The sequence below is a fragment of the Chiloscyllium punctatum genome, chromosome 18 (genome assembly GCF_047496795.1).
Source record: "Chiloscyllium punctatum isolate Juve2018m chromosome 18, sChiPun1.3, whole genome shotgun sequence".
Taxonomy (NCBI): Eukaryota; Metazoa; Chordata; class Chondrichthyes; order Orectolobiformes; family Hemiscylliidae; genus Chiloscyllium; species Chiloscyllium punctatum.
Genome location: NC_092756.1, coordinates 84429882 through 84456829, shown reverse-complemented (window position 1 = coordinate 84456829; position 26948 = coordinate 84429882). Strand labels below are relative to the sequence as shown.

At 45.8% G+C, this 26948-nt stretch overlaps 1 protein-coding gene and 1 non-coding gene across 2 annotated transcripts in view; both read left to right on the top strand.

Annotated features, from left to right (window-relative positions):
- Nucleotides 1-26948, top strand: part of tmprss6 (transmembrane serine protease 6) — a 90200-nt gene that overhangs the window by 39478 nt on the left and 23774 nt on the right. The window contains exons 6-12 of the mRNA XM_072588639.1: nucleotides 4490-4531; nucleotides 7236-7440; nucleotides 9156-9292; nucleotides 10152-10264; nucleotides 12401-12510; nucleotides 18009-18151; nucleotides 20607-20705. Coding sequence (XP_072444740.1) covers nucleotides 4490-4531; nucleotides 7236-7440; nucleotides 9156-9292; nucleotides 10152-10264; nucleotides 12401-12510; nucleotides 18009-18151; nucleotides 20607-20705 — 849 coding nt within the window. The remainder of the gene's footprint in view (nucleotides 1-4489; nucleotides 4532-7235; nucleotides 7441-9155; nucleotides 9293-10151; nucleotides 10265-12400; nucleotides 12511-18008; nucleotides 18152-20606; nucleotides 20706-26948) is intronic.
- trnar-ccu (transfer RNA arginine (anticodon CCU)) lies at nucleotides 17126-17198 on the top strand. Its single transcript has one exon. It is a non-coding gene; the product is annotated as a tRNA-Arg (tRNA).

Here is a 26948-nt window from a genome sequence, read left to right as displayed (position 1 = left end):
TTTCCCTGGAGCGTTGGAGGCTGAGGGGTGACCTCATAGAGGTTTAAAAAATCATGAGGGGCATGGAAAGGGTAAATAAACAAAGTCTTTTTCCCTAAGGTGGGGGGAGACCAGAAGTAGACGGCATAGATTTAGGGTGAGAGGGGAAATATTTAAAAGAGACCTAAGGGGGCAATGTTTTCACACAAAGGATGGTGTGTGTTTGGAATGAGCTGCCAGAGGAAGTGGTGGAGGTTGGTACAATTACAACATTTGATGGGTTTATCAATAGGAAGGGCTTAGAGGGATAGGGCCAAGTGCTGACAAATGGGACTAGATTGGATTGGGATATCTGGTCAGCATTGTCGAATTGGACCGAAGGGCCTGTTTCCGTGCTGTACAATTCTGACTCTAACTCGCAATAGTTTTGGTTCATCCTTCAGCACCAACTACTAAATCTGGACCAATACAGGAAGAAGGATTGGTGGTACCATTCTAAGTAGCCAGGTTGAAAATGTGTTGCTGGAAAAGCACAGCAGGTCAGGCAGCATCCAAGGAGCAGGGGAATCGACGTTCTCCTGCTCCTTGGGTGCTGCCTGACCTGCTGCGCTTTTCCAGCAACACATTTTCAGCTCTGATCTCCAGCATCTGCAGTCCTCACTTTCTCCTCTAAGTAGCCAGGTAGCCAAACCCAATTGTTGTTAGTATAATCATAGAGTCATAGTCATTCAGCTCAGAAACAAACCTTTCAGTTCAACCAGTCCATGCCACCCATGATCCCAAACTAGTCCTACCTGCCTGTGTTTGCCCCATATCCCTCCAAACCTTTCATATTCATGAACATATCCAAATGTGTTTTAAACTTTGTAACTGTACTTGCATCCACCACTTCCTCTGGCAGTTCATTCAACACATGGACCACTCTCTGTATAAAAAAAATTGTCCCTCATGTCTATTCTCACCTTAGAAATATGCCCCCTAGCCTTGAAATTCCCCCACGCTAGGGAAAAGTCTCTGTATCTACACCCCTGATGACTTTATAAACCTCTATAAGGTCAACCCTCAACCTCCCACGTTCCAGTGAAAAAAGTCCCACCCTATCTTGGACCTGATCAGGTGTACCCACGAACTCTGTGGGAAGCTAGAGAAGTGATTGCTGGGCCTCTTGCTGAGATATTTGTATCATCGATAGTCACAGGTGAGGTGCCAGAAGACTGGAGATTGGCAAATGAGGTGTCACTGTTTAAGAAGGGTGGTAAAGATAAGCCAGGGAACTATAGACCAGTGAGCCTGACCTCGGTGGTGGGCAAGTTGTTGGAGGGAATCCTGAGGGACAGGATGTACATGTATTTGGAAAGGCAAGGACTGATTCGGGATAGTCAACATGGCTTTGTGCATGGGCAATCATGTCTCACAAACTTGATTGAGTTTTTTTGAAGAAGTAACAAAGAAGATTGATGAGGGCAGAGCAGTAGATGCGAGCTATATGGACTTCAGTAAGGCATTCGACAAGGTTCCCCATGGGAGACTGATTAGCAAGGTTTGATCTCACAGAATACAGGGAGAACTAGCCATTTGGATCAAAACTGGCTCAAAGGTAGAAGACAGAGGGTGGTGGTAGAGGGTTGTTTTTCAGACTGGAGGCCTGTGACCAGTGGAGTGCCACGAGGATCGGTGCTGGGCCCTCTACTTTTTGTCATTTACATAAATGATTTGGATGCGAGCATAAGAGGTACAGTTAGTAAGTTTGCAGATGGCACCAAAATTGGAGGTGTAGTGGAGAGTGAAGAGGGTTACCTCAGATTGCAACAGGATCTGGACCAGATGGGCCAATGGGCTAAGAAGTGGCAGATGGAGTTTAATTCAGATAAATGCGAGGTGCTGCATTTTGGGAAAGCAAATATTAGCAGGATTTATACACTTAATGGTAAGGCCCTAGGGAGTGTTGCTGAACAAAGAGACCTTGGCGTGCAGGTTCATAGCTCCTTGAAAGTGGAGTCGCAGGTAGATAGGATAGTGAAGAAGGCGTTTGGTTTGCTTTCCTTTATTGGTCAGAGTATTGAGTACAGGAGTTGGGAGGTCATATTGCGGCTGTACAGGACATTGATTAGGCCACTGTTGGAATATTGCATGCAATTCTGATCATCTTCCTATCGGAAAGATGTTGTGAAACTTGAAAGGGTTTAGAAAAGATTTACAAGGATGTTGCCAGGGTTGGAGGATCTGAGCTACAGGGAGAGGCTGAACAGGCTGGGACTCTTTTCCCTGGAGCGTCAGAGGCTGAGGGGTGACCTTATAGAGGTTTATGAAATTATGAGGGGCATGGATAGGATAAATTGACAAAGTCTTTTCCCTGATGTCGGGGAGTCCAGAACTAGAGGGCATAGGTTTAGAGTGAGAGGGGAAAGATATAAAAGAGACCTAAGGGCAACTTTTTCACACAGAGAGTGGTATGTGTATGGAATGAGCTGCCAGAGGAAGTGGTGGAGGCTGGTATAATTGCAACATTTAAGAGGCATTTGGATGGGTATATGAATAGGAAGGGTTTGGAGGGATATGGGCCGGGCGCTGGCAGGTGAGACTAGATTGGGTTGGGATATCTGGTCGGCAGGGACGGGTTGGACCGAAGGGTCTGTTTCCGTGCTGGACATCTCTATGACTCTGACTCTATGAAGCCTCTACTTATAACCCAAATCCTCCATTTCTGGCAACATCCTGGTAAATCCTTTCTGAACTCTCTCCAGCTTAATAATATCCTTCCTATAACAGGACAATCAGAACTGGGCACAGTATTCCAGAAGAGGCCTCACTAATGTCCTGTACAACCTCAACAAGACTTCTCAACACCCATACTCCTCTACTCTAACCATCGATCTAGATTTTAATCAGAGACTGAAGCACATTGCTTTCAATCAGGCATCAGGAGACAGAATTGAGGTAGAAATATGAAACTGTAAGGTCAAATGATAGCCATTCAGCAGCTTGATGACATTCTATGATTCAGTTCGACCATGGCCAATCTGTATATTCACATCTACCTTGTTTCCAAACAAACAAATCAGTATGATTACCTTACAAATGTTCAGTGGTTGTTTTGCATATGAGCTCTGTTTGTTACTCTCAACTACTCTCCCCAACACTGGGTTCCACTTATCAATCATCTCCTTCGTGATGAAAGACTGCATGTCGCTGACACCTGCGAGGATATACACTAGCAATGTGCCTCATAAATATGTCTAAAATAATTATCAAGAAAAACCTAAAACAATCAAACAATGAGAAACAAAATGTAATGAAGAATATACTGTGCAAGAGAAACAAAGGTTTAAACATAATAGGAGGTTTTATTTAACGTTAATTTAATATTGCATATGTGAAATAATTGTCAGATCGTTGGTGTTGGAAAATTATACCAGTGTTGAAACAATCGACAAATTCAGTCCCAAATGAATTCGTGCCAACACTGAACTTAGACTCTCTCTCCCTTCCCTATCTCTCCCCCTAGAGCAAGGAGGTGATAGCCGAGTGGTATTATCACTGGACTGTTAATCTAGAGACCCAGGTACTGATATGGGGACCTGGATTCAAATCCTGCTCCAGTAGGCGGTGAAATTTGAGTTCATTTTTAAAATATCTGGAATTAAGAGTCTAATTAAGTCCATGAATCCATTGTTGGGAAAACCCATCTGGTTCACTAATGTCCTTTAGACATCTTTACCTGGTCTGACCTACATGTGACTCCAGGCCCACAGTGATGTGGTTGACTCATAACTGCCTGCTAGGATGGGCAAGAAATGCTGACCTAAGCAGTGACATCCTCATTCTGTGAGTGAATAAAAAAAAATCTGAAATTATTGCTTTGGGTTAACTTTCTCTGGCCCATGATCCTATGTCATCCATCCAAATGGACCAGTCATGACCTAAGGTACGCGGGTGTTGAGGGTTGGAATTTCCATCCTAAACCATTCCACTTCTCAATCTCACACATGCCTAAAGTTGTTCCTTTAAAATTATGTCTTTGACCAGTATTTTAGTCCCCTGCCCTAACAAGCACCTTCTGTGGCTCAGCGTTAACTTATTTTCAATAATCTTCCTCAAGATATCTGTCATGAGGTTTGGTGATACAGAACATGAGTCTTGAAGCTTTTCATCTTACAATTGTCAGGATCAATGCAAGAATGCCAAATTTCAAATGATCACAAGAATTTCTACTAAGGAGAAAGGGATGTTGATTGGTTGGCAAGTTGACTCTGATTTGGCTGAGACATTGTCATTATGCATTCATGAATGTAAGAAAGAAAATCTTCACCAATGTTTCTCACATTCAGCAACATCTTAAAGACGCTGCATAAATGCAAGTTGTTGCTGTTTTTGGAGACTCCCTTTAAGACTGAAGTGAATAGTCACTCCAGGATTTTCTCTCTGGCAGCAACAATTATCCTCTGTTGCCTCCACTGTAAAAAAAAAGGCACTGACTTTAATAATCTTTGTCTTTTTCTTCATTTTACAGAAATGTCAAGAAGAGATTTGAAAATATTGACGGCAGCAACAGGTAATGGAGTTCTATGTTGTATTGAGTGACAACACAACTTATAATTTACAACTTGATGATGGGCAAATGGCATTTTTGACTTCATTCGCTGAGAGACAGAGTTTAAAAGCAGGGAGGCTATTCTGGAGCTGTTTAAAATGTTGGTGAGATCACAGCTAGAGTATTGTGTGCAATCCGGAATCCACATTACTGGAGTGATGTGATAGCACTGGGAGAGGGGTGCAGAGGAGATTTTACCAGGATATTGCCTGGGCTGAAAAGTTGGAGGGACATTGGACAGACTGGAATTGTCTTCCTCAGAGCAGAGGAGACTGAGGGAGACATGACTAAGATGGATAAAATTATGAGGGGCATAGACAGGGTAGACAGGAAGGATGTTTTCTCCTTGACAGGAGGATCAATGAGCAGGCAGCACTGATATTAAGGCCAGTGTGAGGAGGCTGAGGGGGATGGGAGGAGCTTTTGTTTCCCCCAGAGGTTGGTGGGAATCTGGAGCTCCCTGGCTGTGAGGGAGGTAGAAGGCAGAAACCCTCTTGAAGAAGTATTTAGATGCACACTTGGTGATCCCAAAGCACTCAAGTGCTGGAAAATGGGGATAGGTGGTTGTTTTGGACTGGCACAGACTCGATGGGCCAAGGAGCCTTTTTCTGTGCTGTAGATCTCTACAACAGGAGTTGGGAGGTCATGTTGCGGCTGTATAGGACATTGGTTAGGCCACTGTTGGAATATTGCGTGCAACTCTGATCTCCTTCCTATCGGAAAGATGTTGTGAAACTTGAAAGGGTTCAGAAAAAATTTACAAGGATGTTGCCAGGGTTGGAGGATTTGAGCTATAGGGAGAGGCTGAACAAGCTGGGACTGTTTTCCCCGGAACGTCGGAGGCTAAGGGGTGACCTTATAGAGGTTTACAAAATTATGAGGGGCATGGTTAGGGTAAATAGGCAAAGTCTTTTCCCTGGGGTCGGGAAGTGCAGAACTAGAGGGCATAGGTTTAGGGTGAGAGGGGAAAGATATAAAAGAGACCTAAGGGGCAACCTTTTTACACAGAGGGTGGTACGTGTCTGGAATGAGTTGCCAAAGGAAGTGTTGGAGGCTGGTACAATTGCAACATTTAAGAGGCATTTGGATGGGTATATGAATAGGAAGGGTTTGGAGGGATATGGGAGCATGGGAGGTTGAGGGTTTACCTCATAGAGGTTTACAAGTTCATGAGGGGCATGGATAAGGTAAACAGCAAAGGGTTTCCCTAAGGTGGGGGACTTCAGAACTAGGGGTCATATTTTTAAGGTGAGAGGAGAAGGATTTAAAAAGGACATGAGGGGCAACTTATTTATACAGATTGTGGTTCGTGTGTGGAATGAATGTTGTGAGGAAGTGGTGGATGTGGGTACAGTTACAAGACATTTGGATGAGTATATGAATAGGAAAGGGTTGGAAGGAGATGGGCCAACAGTAGGCAGATGGTTCTGGTTTAGTTTGGGATTATGGTCAGCATGGACTAAGTTGGACCGAAGGGTCTGTTTCCATGATATAGGGCTCTATGACTCCAGTGTAATGTCAAGGGAGTGCAGCACTGTCGGAGGTGTGGCCTTGCGGATGTGAAGTTAGACCAAGCCTGTTCTCTTGAGGTGTAAAAGAATCACAGAATTGTTACTGAACAGAAGGAGACCATTCTGTGCATTATGCCTGCACATTGGGACATGAATGTTGCCTGTCCCTCAAGTGAAGAGAGAAAAAAAAGGATGCTAAAGATTTACAACAAAACAGAAGGTGCTGGAGAAACTCAGCAGGTCTGGTAGCATCTGTGGACAGAGAAAGTGAATTAACATTTCGAGTCCAGTGTGGACCTTCTTCAGAATGTATTCAGTTCCAAGTGTAATTTGTGGGGTTTTTTCACTAAATTGTGCCTCTAGGCAATCATGAGATTGATGCTATACTCTCCTCAGAAAGGATATTCAGTTTGTCCGCAATCACTCTTACCAATTTTGATAGATGCACCATAGCAAGCATTCTATCCAGATGCATCACAGCTTGGTACAGCAACTGCTCTGCCCAGGACCATTAGAAACTCCAGAGAGTTGTGAACACAGCCCAGTCCATCACACAAACCAACCTTCCATCCATTGACTCCATCTCCACTTCCCACTGCCTCGGGAAAGCAACCAACATAATCATGCTGTTTACCTCATCTTTGCCCCTCATGATTTTATAAACCTCTATGAGATAACCCCTCAACCTCCCACACTCCCGTGAAAAAGTCCCAGCCTCTCCTTATAAGTCAAACCCTCCATTCCTGGCAAGATCCTGGTAAATCTTATCGGAACCCTCTCCAGTTTAATAAAATCCTTCCTAAAACAGAGCAATCAGAACCCTGGTTATACTCTCTTCCACCCTCTTGCATTGGGCAGAAGATACAGAAGTTTGAAAACAAGTACTAACAGATTCAAGAACAGCTTCTTCCCCACTGTAGTCAGACTTATATATGGACCTCTCATATATTAGAGTTGATCTTTCAGTTGGACCTTCTCTGTGGCTGTAACACTATATTCTGCATTCTGTTCTATTACCCTGATGTACTTATGTAAGGTATGGTTTGCCTGAATTGCATGCGGAACAATACTTTTCACTGTATCTCGGTACATGTGACAGGAATAAATCAAATCCTCGAGGACTGACGGTTTCTTGTGTGTCTTGCTTCCTTCAGATTGTCACACTTATAGCTATGTCAGCGCTGACCAAAGCACAGTACTCAAAGGGCCAGAGTCAGACACCAAGAGTTGCTACTGGCACCTGCAGGGCCCACCCGGGCTCCTGATTAAACTGAAGCTTGAATGGGTACTCATCGGCTGCAGTGATTGGATCGCAGTCTACAACGAGGTGGCAACCAGTCGCTACACACTCTTGACATCGTGAGTTTTTCTGTCTTCCCCTCGCGCGTATCTGAGGCATCACGGCCCTTCCTGGTTGCTATGTGAGCGAAAAACCTGTAAAGACAGATCTTTATAAAAGTCTGATATACCAGGAAGAAAAGGGGTTATGAGGGCAGTAGACCAGACGCTAAAGGGGGTGGGAAGCAGTCTTTAAAATTAGAGTTGGTTGTGACTTCTTTATGCCAAAGCTGCTGTCTCTCTGGAAACACCATCCCTAAACATAAAACAATGGGCTTTTGCCCAAAACGTCGATTTCGCTGCTCGTTGGATGCTGCCTGAATTGCTGTGCTCTTCCAGCACCACTAATCCAATATAAAACAATGAGTGTCAGTCTTCAGTTTCAAATCTAAAATTGATCTTTTTTATCGCTTCATGGGTTATGGGTGTGCCCCTCACGAGTTGCCCTTGAGAAGGGAGCTGCCTTCTTGAGCCTTTGCAGTCCACGTGCTGTCAGGATACCCACAATGCCGTTGGGGAGGGAATTCCAGGATTTTGACCCAGCGACAGTGAAGGAATGGCGATATACTTCCAAGTCAGGAGGGTGAGAGGCTTGGAGGGGAACTTGAAGGGAGTGGTTTTCCCGTGTATCTGCTGCCCTTGCGCTTCTGGGTGGGAGAGGTTGTGGGTTTGGAAGGATCATCTTTGGCGGATTTCTGTCGTGCATCTTGTAGGTGGTGCACAAGGCTGCTCAGCATCAATGTAGAGGGAGTGGATGCTGGTAGATGTGGTGCCAAACAATCAGGCTGCTTTGTCCTGGATGGTGTTGAGCTTCTTGAGTGTTGTTGGAGCTGCATCCATCCAGGCAAGTGAGGAGTATTCCATCACACCCCCTGACTTGTGTCTTGTGGACAGTTGATAGGATCTGGGGAGTCAGGAGCAGCAGGATTCCTAGCCTCTGACCTGCTCCTGCAGCTGTTGTATTTATATGGTGAGTCCAGTTGAGTTTCTGATCAAGATTAACCCCCAGAATGTTGATTGTGGGAGATTCAGTGATGGCAACACCATTGAATGTCAAGGGGCAATGGCTAGAGAGTCTCTCTTGTTGGAGATGGTCAATGGCAGACATTTGTGTGGTACAAAGGTCACTTGTTATTTACCAACCCAAGCCTGGATCACTCCAGGTCTTGTTGCATATGGACACAGACTGTCACAGTATCTAAGGAGCTGCGAATGATCCTGAACATTGTGCAATCATCAGAGAAGGTCCCCACTGCAGATATTATGATGGAGGATGAAATAGCTGAAGATGGTTGGGCCTAGGACGCTACCCTGAGGATTGCCACGCTAGCTAAGGTTAATAAGGGTAAAAAAACCAAGGTGGGTTGGTGCAGTTAGGGTGCAGATTGATCTGGAACTTATTGAATGGCCTTTATCAGGACTGTCAGGATTCTATGATTGGACGATGAATGCTGACATAGACTGATTAGGCTGAATAACCTGTTTCTGCAGCATTTATCTCATGGGGTGCTCAGACTTGATTATATTGTATGGCCTGATTATGTTTCTGCTTTCTACAATTCTGTGTGTAATCCTATTGAATCTTGTGAATGGGTGGAGCAATCATAAGCTGTTTGATCCCATTCCCTGTGGTGTCGTCTCTACCCATTACATTGACAATTCTTTCTCTCTCTCTCTCTCTCTCTCTCTCTCTCTCTTTCTCTCTCTGTCTCTGTGTCTCTCTCTCTCGGTTCCAGAATCTACAAGTGCAGCTGGAAAGAACCAGTGGTGGAAATATTCTCATCCTCCAATGTGATGTCAATCATATGGAGGCAAGGACAGTACAGTTACTACGACCCATTTCGGCTAACTGCACAGGCCATGCCGATGCTCGGTAAGAGAATCAGGGCCCAACTCACACTTCAAGGCTCAGCCAAAGTTCCTGATTCCGGTCTGTGTGACAGAAAACGGAGAAAGCTGGATCGTGGGTGGTCACTGAAGGGGAGGGGAGTCATTAGGGGCAGCTCTTGGAGACACTTGGGACAAATAATTCAACACTCAGGGTGGGTCAGAGGCATCAAATACGCAAAGGCCTGGTCCAGGCCTTGGCACAGGACATCTCTCACTTCAGTGTTACCAAATGCAGCAGCTATCAGCCTGCCCACCATTTCGTAGTCGATCAACTGTGTGGATCACATAAAATGGCCGCCTTCCAGTGACATTATCGGTCAGGGAGTAAGGAACAATGTAAAATTGTAACTGAGAGATTAATGACAAAGATAAGAGAAATGTCTTTGTGTTCAGAGATTTCATAGAATCCCTACAGAGCAGAAAGAGGCCATTAAGCCCAATGAGTCTGAACTGACCCTTTGAGGAGTATCCCAACCAGAACCCCCTCCTCCACAGCATATCCCTGTAACCTCACACTTCCCATGGCCAACCCACTTAGCCTACACTTTAGCATGGCTAATCCACCCGAACCTGCACCTCTTTGGACTGTGGGAGAAAACGGGAGCATCCAGAGGAAACTCACATAGACACGGGGGGAATGTGCAAACTCCACACAGACTGTCGGCCGAGGCTGGAACCGAACCCGGGTCCCTGGCGCTGTGAGGCAACAGTGCTGCGTTTGTTTGAAAACAATGTAGAGCTCTGTCGGGAGATGATATACCTGACATGGGAAGTACTTGATGTTGTCCTGAACATCTGCAGATGAGCTGTGCGATTTAAACCTTTGTCACTTTTAATTCCAGACTGTTCCAGGAATATCACATTGACAGAAGGTTGGAACATCCAAGGAAATGCGAGCACACCATTTTTCCCCAGTTACTATCCACCTCACACAGAGTGTACCTGGCATTTCACTGTGAGTACAGTGTGGGGATGCTACTGATTTTAAAACAGATCTTGTTTCTCACATCACAAGTTTCATGATAAAAGCATTAACATTAGCCTTGGTCAGTGGATAGCTCTCTCGCCTCTAAGTCAGACAGAGTCATAGGGCTGTGCAGCATGGACACAGACCCTTCAGTCCAACAGGTCCATGCTGACCAGATATCCTAAATTAATCCAGTCCCATTTGCCACCGTTTGGCCCATATCCCTTTAAACCCTTCCTATTCATGTACCTATCCAGATGCCTTTTAGATGTTGTAATTGTACCAGCCTTCGTCTGGCAGCTCATTCCATAACTCACCACCCTCTGCGTGAAAATGTTACCCCTCAGGTCTCTTTAAATCTTTCCCCTCTCACCCTAAACCGATGTCCTCTAGTTTTGGACTCCCCTACCCTGGGGAAAAGACCCTGACTATTCACCCTACCCATGCCCCTCATGAATTTATAAGTCAACGTGAGTGAGGCCACATTTGCAGTTCTGATCACTCTCCTGTAGAAAAGATACTATTAAACTCGAAAGAATGCAGAAAAGCTTGACTCGGATGCTACCTGAACTGGCAGGTTGGAGTTATAAGGAGAGGTCGGATAGGCCGGGACATTTTTCCCTGCAGTGTAGGAGACTGAGAAGTGACCTCATAGAGGTCTATACAATCACGAGAATCCGAGATAAATTAGATAACCAACAGGCTTTTTCCCATAGTAGAAGAATCTAAAGAGGGCATGGGTTTAAGGTGAGAGGGGAGAGACACAAAAGGGTCCAGGAGGACAATTTACTCCCAGAGCGTGTCTGGAATGGCAAGTATCATTTTGTCATTTAAGAAACATTTAGACAGGTGCATGGATGGGATAGATATGGAAGGATATGGACCAAAAGCAGGCAAATGGGACTAGTTTAAACTGGGCGGCATAGGCCAGTTGGGTCGAAGGGCCTGTTTACCTGCTGTAGACCTCTGTGACTCCATCAAGTCATCCCTTTCGAGAACACAATCCAGGCTGACACTCCCATCACAGTATTGAGGGAGAGCTGCATCGTCTGAAATTTTGTTTTCCAATGAGACATTAAACTGAGGTCGTCACCCCACCTCTGTTAGACATAAAAGGCAACCTTCACTATTTCTCCTCCCATTGTCCAGACCAAAAACAGGTTATCTAGGTGCTGTTAATGTGCTCCAATAGTTCGATATAAAGGATTGGCCGCAAAGTGATTTGGGACGATCTCAGGCTGCATTGATGTGGAATATACTTAGATTTCAGGTACAATTCTGCAGAAAGCATTACATTTATATGGCACCTGATCTCAGGGTTTTGCAGACTGAATCGCCACAGTGTCCTCGAATCATACAGCACAGAAACAGACCCTTCAGTCCAACCATTCCATGTCGACCATAATCCCAAATTAAACTAGTCCCACCTGCCTGAGTTTGACCCATATCCCTCCAAACCTTGCCTATTCATGTACTTATCCAAATATCTTTTAAATGTTGTAATTGTACCTGCATCCACCACATCATTTGGAAGTTCATTCCACACGCAAACCACTCTCTGTGTAAAAAGGTTGCCCCCCGTGTCTTTTTTGAATCTTTCTCCTTTCACCTTAAAAATACACCCCCTCCTAGTCTTGAAATGCCCCACCCCCTAGGGAAAAGACACCTGCCATTTACTTTATCTATGCTCCTCATGGTTTTATAAACCTCTATAAGGTCACCCCTTAATCTCCTACACTCAAGTGAAAAAAGTCCCAATTTCTTTCAAAACTGCGTGATATAATTGCACAGTCTTGATCCTTCTCATCCTAGCTTCCCAACCCTGAAGTAGTTCTTCCACCTCTCTATTTGCCACTCTTAACAACTTGGAAACCTCAATCAAATCATCCCATAGCCTCCAACATTCCAGGGAATACAATCGTCATTTGTTCCATCTGCTTCCAGAATGAACCATCCTGGTAAATCGATGATGCACTCCATCCAAGGCCAATATATCCATCTCAAAGTGTGAAACTAGAACTGCTCTCTCTAACGCCAGATGTGGTTCAGTTGTGGCTTTGTGCAGTTGCAGAGTAACAGTGCCCCAATTTAGTCTTCCTGTAATATCTCCCATCTCATCCACAGGTACCATCCCTGGACTATGGAATCACACTGTGGTTTGACGGTTATGAACTGGACACACCAACCTTCACTAAACCTTGCTTCCAGGGCCAGTGGAAGATACAAAACAGGAAGTAAGTGCAAAAGCAGTTTAATTTTTCATCCTCCACCGTTCCCTTCTTTAATTATTGCCAACCCCTCTGTAAGACAGTTTGGTAATAAACAAAGAGACCTTGGAGTGGAATTCCTTGAAAGTAGAGTCGCAGGTAGATAGGATAGTGAAGAAGGCATTTGGTACACTTTCCTTTATTGGGCAGAGCATTTGAGTACAGGAGTTGGGAGGTCATGTTATAGCTGCTACAGGATATTGGATCAGCCACTTTTGGAATATTGTGTGCAATTCTGGTCTCCTTCTTATCAGAAGGATGTTGTGAAACTTGAAAGGGTTTAGAAAAGATTTATGAGGATGTTGCCAAAGTTAGGCAACTTGAGCTATAGGGAGAGATTGAATAGGTGAGGGCTGTTTTCCCTGGAGTTTCGGAGGCTGAGGGGTGACCTTATAGAGGTTTATAAAATCATGAGGGGCATGGAGAGGATAAATAGACAAAGTCTATTCCCTGGGGTGGGGGAGTCCAGAACTAGAGGGCACAGGTTTAGGGTGAGAGGAGAAAGATTTAAAAGGAGCCTAAGGTGCAACTTTTTCATGCAGAGTGTGGTGCGTATATGGAATGAGCTGTCAGAGGAAGTGGTGGAGTCAGGTACAATTACAACATTTAAAGGGCATCTAGGTGGATATATGAATAGGAAGGGTTTAGAGGGATATGGGCCAGTGCTGGAAAATGGGACTGGATTAGGTTAGGATATCTGGTCGGCATGGACGGGTTGGACCGAAGGGTCTGTTTCCATGCTGTACATCTCTATGACCCTATTACTCTAAATGGACGGCTAATGACGTCACATGAAGTGATAACAGGTCACATGACATGTGTGTCAATAAGAACTTGGTGATAGTGGTGCTCCGTGTATAATGTTCAATAAACAATTCAAGTTACCAAGATTTTCTATACATCCATTACTGGATGCCCTTGTGGTAATTAGTCACTGTCCCTGCCTGGGTTCAAGTCCATCCTGTTCCAGAGGTGTTGTCATAACATCTCTTTCTGGCCAGTTTGGTTAGGGAAATGTAAACGAGTGTGTCGAATTCTACGGGCAACAGAGAAATGAAAGAGGATTTCCTACATTCTCCAGGGAATCCGAAAGTGCTGAACATCAGACCTTTTCAATTCAATTGTAGAGAAACTCCAGCAGCCAGTTTGTGCACAGGAAGCTCCCGCAAGCAGCAAATATTGAACAAGTGATCCGATTGCAATGATAAAGGGGTAAATATTAGCTAGGACGCAGAGAATGACTGCCCTGCTCTGATTTAAAATGGTTCCACAATATGTTGTCTGTCCACCTGAAAGGGTGGCTGGACCTCAATTTGACTCTGTGACCCTGCCCCCATTACCCCACCATCCCCACCTCCCATGCAATGATACTCAAAATGGAAATGTCCATGGTGTTTCACTGGGACTTCAGGCTTGTCTCAGTGCACTATCTCCATTGTGGGCTCAAGTTGAAGCTTGCAGTTCTAGACTGTTACTCCAGTGCAGTCTTCAGGGGGTGCCGCATTGTCAGAGGCACTGTCTTACACGTGGAACCTTTTCAGAGACACCATTCCAAATCCCAGCAACTCTGAGTGAAGCTATCTTTCCTTATCTCTCTTCTAGATTTCATCCCAAACGCAATGATTTTAGTTACTTTTAACCCATCGCCAGGGGAAAGACATCTTAGTTTTCCCATTCATGTGAAACCTTTCAGCATCTTGCAAACCCGTTTAGTTCATAGGGGTGTAATCCTGACTTGCAGATGCTAATGGAGGGAGTTTCAAGGGACAGGGACACTAATCCTGGCTCAGCACCCTACCCCTCTTTCACAACTGGGCACAATGCCCCCTACCCGCCACCCCAAAGCCCCTGATATTGATCCCCGTTCCCGCAACTGGATGAGGAAATTTCGGAACAAGTGTTAATTTATCACACCCCATCTTTCACGGTTTTGTGATTGTTAAGGGGGTCAGCCAATTGAACCTGATAGAAGCTCAGTGGTTAGCACTGCTGCCTCACAGCACCAGGGACCCAGGTTCAATTCCTGAGGCGACTGTCTGTGTGGAGTTTGCACATTCTCCCCGTCTTTGCATGGGTTTCCTCCGGGTGCTCCGGTTTCCGCCCACAGTCCAAAGATGTGCAGATGAAGGTGGATTGGCCATGCTAAATTGTCCATATTGTTCGGGGATGTGTAGGTTTGCTGCATTAGTCAGGGGTTAATGTAGAGTAATAGGGTAGGGGAATTGGTCTGGGTGAGATGCTCTTCAGAGGGTCGGTGTGGACTTGTTGGGCTGAATGGCCTGTTTCCACACTGTAGGGATTCTATGAATATGATTTCCCAGATTGGGGCTGTTAACCTGGTCTAGTCAGGGAGCCCTGGCTGACTCAAAACTAGATGGTGTAGGTTTAAGGTGTGAGAGGAAAGATTTAAAAGGGACCTAAGGTGGAACTTTTTCACACAGAGGGGGTGTGTGTATGGAATGAGCTGCCAGAGGAGGTGGTGGAGGAGTTCATCTGTGGGATGTAGGCATCACTGGCTGGCCAAGCATTTATTGCCCATCCCTATTTGCCCCTTGAGAAGGTGGTGTTGAACTACCTTCTTAAACCACCGGTACAACATTGAGAAGGCATCTGCATGAATAGGAAGGGTTTAGAGGGATGTTGGCCAAATGCTGGCAATGGGACTAGATCAGTTTAGGGTATTTGTTCGGCATGAACGAGTTGGACCGAAGGGTCTGAGCTGGACAATTCTACGACTCTGAGTGTCAGAGGTTCTGTTCACTCTGAGAGCTGGCTCTGAGGGAGCCAGACCATTGCCAAGTACTGAGCATGTGTAAATAAAGTTAAAAATCACACAACACCAGGTTATAGTCCAACAGGTTGAATTGGAAGCACACTAGCTTTCGGAGTGTACTTCCAATTAACCCTGTTGGACTGTAACCTGGTGTTGTGTAATTTTTAACTTTGTACACCCCAGTCCAACACCGGCATCTCCAAATCATGTGTAAATAAAGAGTGACTTGATGACAGATACCGGCCTCTGTGGAGTTACTTCACGCAGCATTGCTCATCTGCAGTGAGGATCAAGCAATGTCCGACCTAGATGTAAAATCCTGTAATGCACAGCCTGGGAGGGGAGCTGAAATGGGTAACTTTACAAAATACTTGGATGAGCTTTTGAAATGTCATGACGTTCAAGGCTATAGGCCTAGTGCTAGAAAGTGAGCCTTGTAATGGACCAGCTCAGACACCCCCCCCCCCCTTAAAACATTTCAAGAAAGTCACCCAGACCCTAATTTTGCTGGTTGTTTGAAGCAGGGGTACAGCAGATATTTCCAGGAGGGATGTAGCTGGTCAACACACTTCGATCTAAACAAAACAGAATTTATTTACAAGATTACTGAATGAAACACAAACAAAAGAGAACAGGATACTGAATAACTTAACCTTTCCGAATGTCATCCCAAGTTAATGATGTTGTTCCAAATACATGCAGCAATCCCCATAAACACCCCTTGGCACAAAAGGAAAAAAATATCAAACACAGGGTCTGGCAGGAGACATGTCAGAGAGAGGGAGGGTCAGCATGACCTTCTTCTTTAGGTCCAACAGCTTCAACCTCTGCCTGACTGCTCTCAGCGAATAGCCAGACTGCCCAAACCAAACCAAACCAAACCAAACCAGAGAAAAGCTGAACTGGGGGAGCTGGCCACTCCCTTTTCATTGTACAAGTGCTTTTTGTTTTAAACTTAAAAGCCTGAGGCAGTATCTGTTAGCTATAATCAAATTGGCCCTAAAACCTTTCAACTTAAACTTTTCGGAGTCTGCGTCTTTTATGACCTTTCTGAATCAAGGACCAGGGACTACATCACCTTGTTAAAGGAGCAGCTTTGTCACAGCCTGGTGTAGATTTAGAGCAGTTTTCTTTTGTCGGTGCAGACCCGATGGGCCAAAGGGCCTCATCTGGACTGAATGATTCTGTGATTCAAGGTAATATTAGCCTAATTCTTAGGATGGTCTCCATTACTGTTGATGCCAAAAAAAGGCCCTGCAATTAGCTAACACCTTTCATGACCTCAGGATATCCCTTACAGTGAATGAAATGCTTTTTGAATTGTAGTTGTGGTTGTAAGCTTGGAAATGCAGCAACAGATTTGTGCACAGCAAGCTCCCACAGCTGTGTTACCGCAATCCCATCATCCATTTTGGCGAAGTCAATTGAGGGTTAAATATTGGGGGAACCTTCCTTGACCCTTCTTCAAAACTGGAGAATGTTTAAAATGCAGCTGAGAGAAGTCAGGTAAATGTTCTGTGTGGAACTGGGACAGTGCTCCCTGTAACATGGTCAGCTTTGCGTTTTATACTTGAGACCTGAAAGTGGACTGAATCCCAAAACGATCTGATTCAGAGGCAGGAGAACAATAATCCACTGATGACCGATATTCCTGAGTCTGCATTATTGTTGGACTGTGTTTGCGTAATGGTAGATTTTAACATCTCAATGTGCTCCAGTACCTGAGTGGAGACACTTTGCCTGGAAGGTTTCCACCTCGCATTCCCTAACAACTGCCAAAGCTCTGTGAAGGTCCAGCTCCATGTTGGGGCCCCAGTGGCCTAATGGTTAAGGCACTGGCCTCCTAAGCCAGGGATTGTGGGTTTGAGTCCCATCTGGGGATTTTAGGGCAGGGCGGTGGTTCAGAGGTTAGCACTGCTGCCTCACAGTGCCAGGGTCCCAGGTTTGATTCCACCCTTGGGTGACTTTCTGTGTGGAGTTTGCAAATTCTGCATGGGTTTCCTCCCACAGTCCAAAGATATGCAGGTTGGGTGGATTGGCCAGTGCTCGGTGCATTAGTCAGAGGGAAATGGGTCTGAGTGGGAAACTTTTCGGAGGGTCAGTGTGGACTTGTTGGGCCAAAGGGCCTGTTTCCTCACTGTAGGGAATCTAATCTAATCTAAAAATATTCCCTGCTTCAGGGCATTAGTATTTTCCCAATCAACCTATTTAGGGGTGTTATGACACATCTCTGGAGCAGGTGGGATTTGTACCGAGGCTTCCTGGCTCAGAGATGAGGACACTACCAGTGCACCACAAGTCCCCTTAGGTTTGTGGTATACTGTGTGTAAATTAGGTGTTAATAAGGGTTATATATCGTTATAACTGATATTAGGGTCACTGGTCAAAATGGAAAGTCTCAGCTTTTAACAGTAACCTGCTCCCTACGTGTGTCTGAAGCGCACTTGAGTTTGGTAATGATTATTGGCAGCATAACCTGTTCCCACGGAGACAGGGCACTTGGTTTGGGTGATGGGGCATTGGGTACCCATTGAAATAATGGTGGGGTTGGGTGGGCTCTCACAGCCTTTAGGAGTGAGGTTGACTTTTAAAAACAGAGGTGGAGGGGTGCACACGAGTGCAGGATGACATGGGGCCTACCTCAGGCTGTGCCGCTGTTCTGGTCTCCTCATGGTTCCTCCTCTCTCCTCAGGCTGTGTGGGCGGAGAATGCTGCAGCCGTACGCGGAGAGACTCTTTGTCGTGTCGCTGACCACAACGGTGACCTTCACTTCCGAGGTGACCCTCACGGGCCCTGGAATCCAGTTCTCCTACAGCCTCTTCAACCAGTCGGACCGTACGTGTGAATCTTCCCTTTTTGTTCATATTGATTCATGGGATGAGGGCATCACTGGGCAAGCCAGCTTTTATTGCCCCATCCCTAATGGCCCAGAGGGCAATTAAGAGACAGCCATATTGCTGCGGGTCTGGAGTCACATGTAGGCCAGACCCAGTAACGACAGCAGATTTCCCTCCCTAAAGGGTATTTGTGAACCAGATGAATGTTTATGATAATTGATGATGGTCCCAATCACTGGGACTTGCTCAATATTCCTGACTTACGAATTAAATTTAAATTCCAACCAGCTGCTGTTTTGGGATTTGATCCCATGACCCTGAAGGATTTAGTTTAGGCCCCTGGGTTGCAAGCACAGAAACTCTCCCATGTTGCCACCACCCCTCCTGTCACAGATCCTGACCTGTTTTGGTGCTAAATTTGGTTTGGTCATACTCCCATGAAGGGCATGGATTTGCCAAGAGGGTTTAGTGAAGGCGTTGGGTTAATTCTTGCTCCAGGACAGAAGCTGGACCTAGTGAGAGCAATAGAGGAGGCCCAAACGAGAGCTTTATTTAGTATGTTGTGACCGACTTCCCGAAGACAAAAGGTCTTGGTGGGAATTGCTTCCTTTAAGGTAACCAACTTTGCCTGTGAGTTTCCAGGAATTAAAGACAGATTCCGTTGTGAGCAAAACATTGGTTAGGCACCAGTTGGAGTACGGTGTGTGTTTCTAGTCCCCACACTACATGGAGGATGTGATTGTACTGGAGAGGGTGCAGAGAATGTTGCCTGGGATGGAGCGATTCAGCGATGAAGAAAGACTAGATAGAATGGAGTTGAAGCAGACATGGCTAAAGAGAAATCTGACTGATGTGTACAAAGTTATAAGGGGCACAGATAGGGTAGGTAGGAATAAATGTATCCCTGAAGTGGTGGCATCAATAACCAGGGTGCATGGAGTTAAGGTAAGGAGCAGGAGGGACTTAAGGAGGAAGTCTTTCACACAGTGCTGGAATGCACTGGCTGAAAGGGTGCTAGAGATGGGAACCATTACAATATTTAAGAAGGACTTAGTTGGGTCAGCCTGGTGGCTCAGTGGTTAACATTACTGCCTCACAGTAGTAGGGTCTCAGGTTCAATTCCTGCCTTGGGTGGGGCTGCCACTGTGGAGTTTGCACATTGTCCCCATGGGTTTCCTCCCACAATCCAAAGACCTGTAGGTCAGATGAATTGGCCATGCTAAATTGCCCATAGTGCTAGGTACATTAGTCAGGGGTAAAATGTAAGGCAATGAGTTGGGGTGGGTTACTCTTCGGATGGTTGGTGTGGACCTGTTGGGCCAAAGGGCCTGTTTCCACACTGTAGGGAATCTTAATTGAGCAATTGAAATGCCATAGCCTACAAGGCTAGTGATGGGAAATGGGAAAAGGACTAAATAGCTGTTTGATGGCCAGAATGGAAAGGATGGGCTGAAGGGCCTCATTCTGTCCCCTAATAATCTATGACTTGACAGTCTATTAAAACTGAGGATAAAGATGTAAGGACTTAATAGATCTGTGTTTCCCTTCATTATCCAGTTTAACTTGAAAAATATTGAACGCTGGAGAAGTAAATTGGCAGTCAGGCAGTCAGATGATATATTAGTCGCTGGGTCAAAATCCAGGAATTCCCTCTCTAAGGACATTGTGGGTCAACCCTCAGCAGGTGGACTGCAGTGGGTTTCAAGAAGGCAGCTCACCCCCACCTTCTCAAGGGGCAACTAGGGACAGGGCAATAAATGACAGCCCCTGAAGCACTGAAAGAAAACAAAGAATTTTCCAGTATTTGCTAAAGGAAGGGCAGAACATTCTGAGGCTGGACGTTCATGCACCCAATGCTGAGGTTGTCAGGGGGTGGAGAGGGGGTAAAGTGTGAAGATGGGGAGGAGGGAATTGGATAGCATTGCAATGTGTATCTCAAAACAGAGTTGACCACACTCTGTTACTGTCTCTTGTGGGGTGGGGGCTGACCAGTCTTTATTGCCCCATCCCTAGTTGCCCCTTGAGAAGGTAGAGTGTGAGCTGCCTTCTTGAATCGCTGCAGTCCATATGCTGTAGGCAGACCCACGATGCCCTTAGGGGAGGAAATCCAGGATGTTGACCCAGCGACAATGAAGGAACGCGATATATTTCCAAGTCAGGATGGTGAGTGGCTTCTTCCTGCCTGTTCAGGTCAGACAGGCTGAAGTTGGACAAGTGGATTGGAGGTGGTGGGGGGGGGGAGGGGTAGTTAATAAATAGAGGGCAACAGGAGAGTGGAGTGGAGGGGAGGGGGAGAAGCCAGGCTGAGGGGAAACTATCTAAGCTCAAGTGGAGTCCAAATGGATCTGAGTAGATCAGCATGAGGGAGATGTTAATCCTGAGGTATTATTCCGTTGACACTGTACTGCCTCAGCTCACATGTCTGCCTTCCTCCTTCCCTCCCTCTGTCACAGCCTGCCCCGACAAGGTTCTGTGTTCTGTATCCGGTCTGTGTGTCACCGAATGTGATGGCCTGAAGGACTGCAGCAACGGAGTGGACGAGAACAATTGCGGTAAAGGAACCATTTACTTTTCTGTTGTTGAGCACCGGAAAATTCCTCCACAAATTTCATTCACTGTCTGTGGATTGATCGTCGATTCGTTCGGATATGTCAGAATGGACAGCTTTAACATGCCCATCTTTAATTTTAACTCACCTCCTCCCTACCTCTACTTCCCTCAGCACCACAAGCTTCAGCCATCTCCGCGATTTTGAGATCTTGTGCATCCTTGTTTTTCATCGCCCTCACTACTGCACCCTTGTGTCTTGAACTGTCTAGACTCAACTTTTGGCTCTAAAATTCATGTGTTTTACTTTTATTCATGGGATGTGAGCATTGCTGACTGGGCCAACATTTATTGTCCATCCCTAATTACCCAGAGGGCAGTTAAGAGGCGAGCGTATTGCTGTGAGTCTGGAGTTACGTGTAGGCCAGACCGGTATGGATGGGACTCCCTCTCTGAACCCCAACACCTGTCTTTTATAGAGTCATACAGATTCCTGATGAAGGGCTTCTGCCTGAAACTCCAACTCTCCTGCTGCCTGACCTGCTAAACTTTTCCAGCAGCGCACACTCCATAAGACCATAAGACATAGGGGTGGAAGTAAGGCCATTCGGCCCATCGAGTCCACTCCGCCATTCAATCATGGCTGACGGGCATTTCAACACCACTTACCCGCACTCTCCCCGTATCCCTTAATCCCTTGCGAGATCAAGAATTTATCAATCTCTGCCTTGAAGACATTTAACGTCCCGGCCTCCACTGCACTCTGCGGCAATGAATTCCACAGGCCCACCACTCTCTGGCTGAAGAAATGTCTCCTCATTTCCGTTCGAAAGTGACCCCCTCTAATTCTAAGGCTGTGCCCACGGGTCCTAGCATCCCCTTTCTGACGGAAACAAATTCCCAGTGTCCACTTTTGATCCCAACTAGTCCATGCTGACCGTAATTCCAAATTAAACTAGCCCCACCTACCTACTCCTGGCCCATATCCCTCCAAACCTTTCCTATTCAGGTACTTATCCAAATGTCTTTTAAACGTTGTACCACTTCCTCAGGATGTTCGTTCCACCCGCAAACCACCCTCTTTGTAAAAGATTTGCCCTTTTTTAAATCTCTCTCCTCTCACCTTAGAAATATCTTGGAAGAGAAAACTTACTTTGTGGAGCTTTTCTGTCACCTGTCCTAACATTTCCTTATGCTTCCCTGTGCAAATTATTTGCTGATGCTGCTGTTGAGGCACCTTGGAAAGATCTACCGTGTTGAAGGTGCTTTGTAAAAGAACTCACTTGAAAATGTCAATGTAGGTCACGGAATGTAAAATATTATTCCCTCAATCTTTCTTACATCTTTAACATGAAAATATGCCACAGTATTTTCTACAATCGATGTCCCTTTGTGGAGGTTACCATTCAGAGTCGGTTGGTGAGTGCCCATTGTTGGGGATGTCACCAAAACAGGGAGGTGGTTAATATGGGGGGGGGTTCTGGTGGCATCAGCTGAGAGTGCGCCGTTGGGTCAATGAAGAAAAGCCACCTGATCTTTTTCAAACAATAGACATCCAATCTGAACAGCAGGAGAGCCCTATCCAATTCCATAAACCATCACTAAAACAAATTAAAAATCACACAACACTAGGTTATAGTCCAACAGGTTTATTTGGAAGCACTAGCTTTCGGAACACTGCTCCCTCATCAGGTGGTGAAGAAGCAGCACTCCGAAAGCTAGTACTTCCAAATAAACCTGTTGGACTATAACCCGGTGTTGTGTGATTTTTACCTTTGTACACCCCAGTCCAACACCGGCATCTCTATATCATGACTAAAAAGAGTGACTATGTTTGCCAGCTAAAGCTCATCAAGACCAGCGTACAAGAAATCTTAGAATCCCTACAGTGTGAAACAGGTCCTTTGGCCTAACAAGTCCACACCAACCCTCTGAAGAGTAAACCCCCCCCCCCCCACCACGTTTACCCTTAACTAAAGCACCTAACCTACACATCCCTAAACACTATGGGGCAATTTAGCATGGCCAATCCACCCTAACCTGCCCATCCCTGGACACTATAGGCAATTTAGCATGGCCAATCCACACTAACCTGCACATCATTTGGATTGTGGGAGGAAACCGGAGCACCCGGAAGAAACCCATGCAGATACTGGAAGAATGTGCAAACTCCACACAGACAGTCACCTGAGGCTGGAATCGAACCTGGGTTCTTGGCGTTGTGAGGCAGCAGTGCTAACCCACTGAGCCACCGTAGAACAACAATTTCTGCACCTGATTGGTTGGACTGTCGGGTCAGTACATTCCCTTTCTAAGTTTGTTTTTTTTTAACACCCAGAAATGTTATCACGTGAAACAGAGCGACTTTCCCACCACCAAAATCACCGTGACTTTTCTCCTTGTCTTTATTAACCTTCTTAAAACGCTAGCTGCCATTGATAAAACAACCATGTGGCCAAATCAATATCTACACATGAAGCCCATTCAGGGCCATTAAACGTGAGGGGGGGGTAGAGAGAGAGTAGCAAGGGACAGAATCAAGATGGAGTTGGAGGTGGAGACAAAGTTCTGTACCCCCTAAGTGCCCACCGCTCTCTAAAGGCATTGAGAGCATTGATGGGCACCATCTGTGCAAGGACACCCAGGCATGAGCATAAACCACAGAACAGAGACTTAGTTTAGTTTCATGCACTTCATGTTCTGACCTTTAACTTTTGATCTCTTTTAAACAATGTTTAGATTCTGTGCTATTATTTGCCCCCAAGAGCGTTGCCTCCCTTAACCGTCTCTGCACTGATCTGTCATCCTGAGAAAGCTTAATCCCTAGTTTGGGATCTCAAACAGTCAACCCTTTTAACACGAGGGACTAACTTCAGCTGAGTGGGTAACACTCTCTCAGCTTGGAGTCAGAGGGGTTCGCATCCTGAGATCTGAACACACAGGCTCCAAGCTCGCAGCGCTGATGGAGTGCCGCTCCCTCAGAGCTTCCGTTCCCTCACTCCGATTTCATCGCCGTCGAAGTGTCCGAGGCGATGGTCAGACTCTCACAAAGTGAGCTTCATCGAGGGAAGAGGAGATGGCTTTATCGAGCCTGTTACACCCAGAGGTGGGAACGTTACCGCCAAATATGTAAACAAGAATGGATTATTGGCAGTTTTACAAAAATCCATCAGATTTAAAATTAACCATTGATTGAGCATCAATTGCCATTTTTGTTGAAGAGAATTCCGAACATCCTGATGCGCAGGAAGTTCTCTCGTGTCACTTCTGAAAGGACTGTCACTAGTTTTTAGACTTTGCTCTGATTAACAGCGATCCATCGGCCATTCTACCCTTCGAGGTTGCTTCACCATTCAGTAAGATCATGACTGTCCAAAGATTAACCATACTAAAAGTTGCCCCATTGTGCCCAGGGATGTGCTGGTTAGATGGATTGCCCCTTTTAAAAAATGAATACCCCATGTAGGATTACTGGGATAGGATTGATGGGATGCTGTTCCGAAGTCAGTGTGAACTTGATGGACCGAATGGCCTTCTACACTGTGGGGTTTCCAGGATGCTGGAAATCTGAAACAGAAAGTGACGGTGAAACTTGGCTGGTCTGGCAGCATCTGTGTGAGAGAAAACAGAGCCTACGTTTCAGATCCACTGGCCCTTCCTCAGTTCAATTTTGGTGAAGGGTCACTAGACCAGAAACATTGACTTTCTGTTTTCTCTCTCCACAGCTGCTGCCAGACTGGCTGAGTTTCTCCAGCACATTTGGTTCCCCTCTAAGCTCTCATATCTTTCTATGAGATCACCTCTTCATCCTTCCAACTTCCAGTGGGCCCAACCTATTCAGTCATTCCTCAAAGAGTAGGTAAAGTCAACATAGTCCCAGACAGCTACCGTCTCTTTCGAGAGAGGACTGAGGGGGCGTTTAACCTGAGGGTCAGCAAACCTCAGGTGAGGGTGAAGTTGAGATAGTGGGACCTTTATGGTGACCTCAGATGGTGTGGGAACTGAACCCATGCTGTTGGCGTCACTCTGCATCACAGACCAACTGTCCAGCCAACAGAGCTAACCATTACAAACCCCAGGAAGTGTAACAATACTTGGTAGAGTGTCTCCTGGTACACGTTAACACTCAGAGTGCAGTCGCATTCTAGCAAACCTGTGAGGTACTCTGACCTTTTGTTCCACGCTGTGACATATTGATGGTTGCCTCATATTGATTTGGTCATCTGTAAATATTGCAACTTTGCAAAGAACATAGAACGAGAGCACAAACAGTCTGCCGATAGCTGTTGCTGTGTTTCTCATGCTGTGCCCCCTTGTTCTCAGTTCAGCGACTTAAAGAAAATAATCACGAGATGTGGGTGTCGCTGGCAAGACTGGTATTTATTAATCGTTCTTGCTGGCCTTGAGAAGGTTGTCGTGACCAGTAGGAACACCAGTAAAACTGGTGCATGACACATAATGGTCCAACTCCTCTAGTCTACTTCAAACTGGAAGTACAGCACATCCAGTACATTCATTTCCAAGTATTAACTTTTTCTCCCATTGCTTTATCCCTTTGGGTGAGCCACCTTATTGAATGGGTGCACCCACTGTGTCATTAGGGAGGGAGTTCCCAGTGTTTGACCCAGTGAAGGTACAATGAGATAGTTCCAAGTCAGGATGGAGTGCGGATTGAGGACAGCTTACTGTTTTAGAAAGGTAGCAAAGGGAAAGTGTTGGAACATAATTATACCAGGCTCACAGAAACACCAAGGCTAGTTTATTACTTCATGGTGGCTCAGTAGTTCGCACTGCTGGCTCATAGCACCAGGGATCTGGGTTCGATTCCAGCGTTGGGCGTTTGTTTGTATGGAGTTTGCAGATTCTCCCCGTGTCTGTGTGGTTTCCTCCCACAGTCCAAAGGCATGTAGGTTATGTGGATTGGCCGTGCTAAATTGCCCCACTGTATCCAGGGATATGCAAGCTAAATGTATGGTTACAAGGATAGAGCAGGATGCTCCCTGTGTATGAAGGAAGGAAGCTCCTGTTTTCTGTCATTTCAAAGCCTGAACCTTGCAGCTCTGCTGTTGTGACACAGACTGTGCCCAGGGACTGAACAGTGTTGGAGTGAACTCTTACTCAGGCCCCATGGCACCGCCACACAGCTCACTATCATATAGAGCAAGGTTTTTGTTAATCCACTCATGGGACATGGGCATCACAGGCTGAGCAAGCAAATATTGCTTGTCCCTCGCTGCCCCTTGAATTGACAGGCTTGCTAGACCATTTCAGAGTCAACCACGTTGCTGTGCGTCTGAAGTTCATGCCGGCCAGACTTGGTGAGGATGTTCAAGTTCCTTCCCTTCAGGTTATTAGTCAAACTGATGGGTTTGCTTCCTCCCCCCCAACAATTGTTTCACCAGTAGATTCTTAATCCCAGATTCACTTTCTTGAATTCAAATTCCGCCATCTGCCACGACAGGATTCAAACTCAGGTCACCAGAGTTTCTGGATTAATAGCCCCACGATAATACCTCTAGGCCATCATTGTACTCGGTTCCAGTACAGCTCAGTCCTCTGACATCTCTCATAGAGCCACAGTCATTGAGAGAGTGCTTTGAGTTCAGCACAATGGCAGTGACAGAGTTTGGTGGAACTCACATTGCGATGATACTGAAGCAAATGGTAACAGATGTCCTGGTATTGCTGACAAGAGGAAGATAGTCCCTAACCCTAGATGTGGTCTCACCCTGTCTCACTCCATCAACACCTGCTCCATAGAGTCATACAGACACAGATCCTTCAGTCCAATTTGTCCAGAGATATCTGACCAGATATCCGAAATTAATCTAGGCCCATTTGCCAGCACTTGGCCCATTTCACGCTGAACCCTTCCTATTCACATACCCACCCAGATGCCTTTTAAATGTTGCAATTGTACCAGCCTCCACCAGTTCCTCTGGCAGCTCATTCCACATACACACCACACTCTGCGTGAAAAGGTTGCCATTTAGTTCCCGTTTAGATCTTTTCCCTGTTGCCCTAAACTTATGCTCTCTAGTTCTGGACTCCTCCCACCCCACCCAACCCAACCCAGGAGAAAAGACCTTGTCTATTTACCAATGTAGCATTGTAAAATCTAATATGTTAACTCATGCATCATGTCGAAGTAAGCTTGTTAAATAAATGTTGGCGGCTATTGCGAGTAAGAGATTCATTGTTCTGAGCCAGTAATGAAAAGATCATGTATTTTTCTCGGTTTAATTATA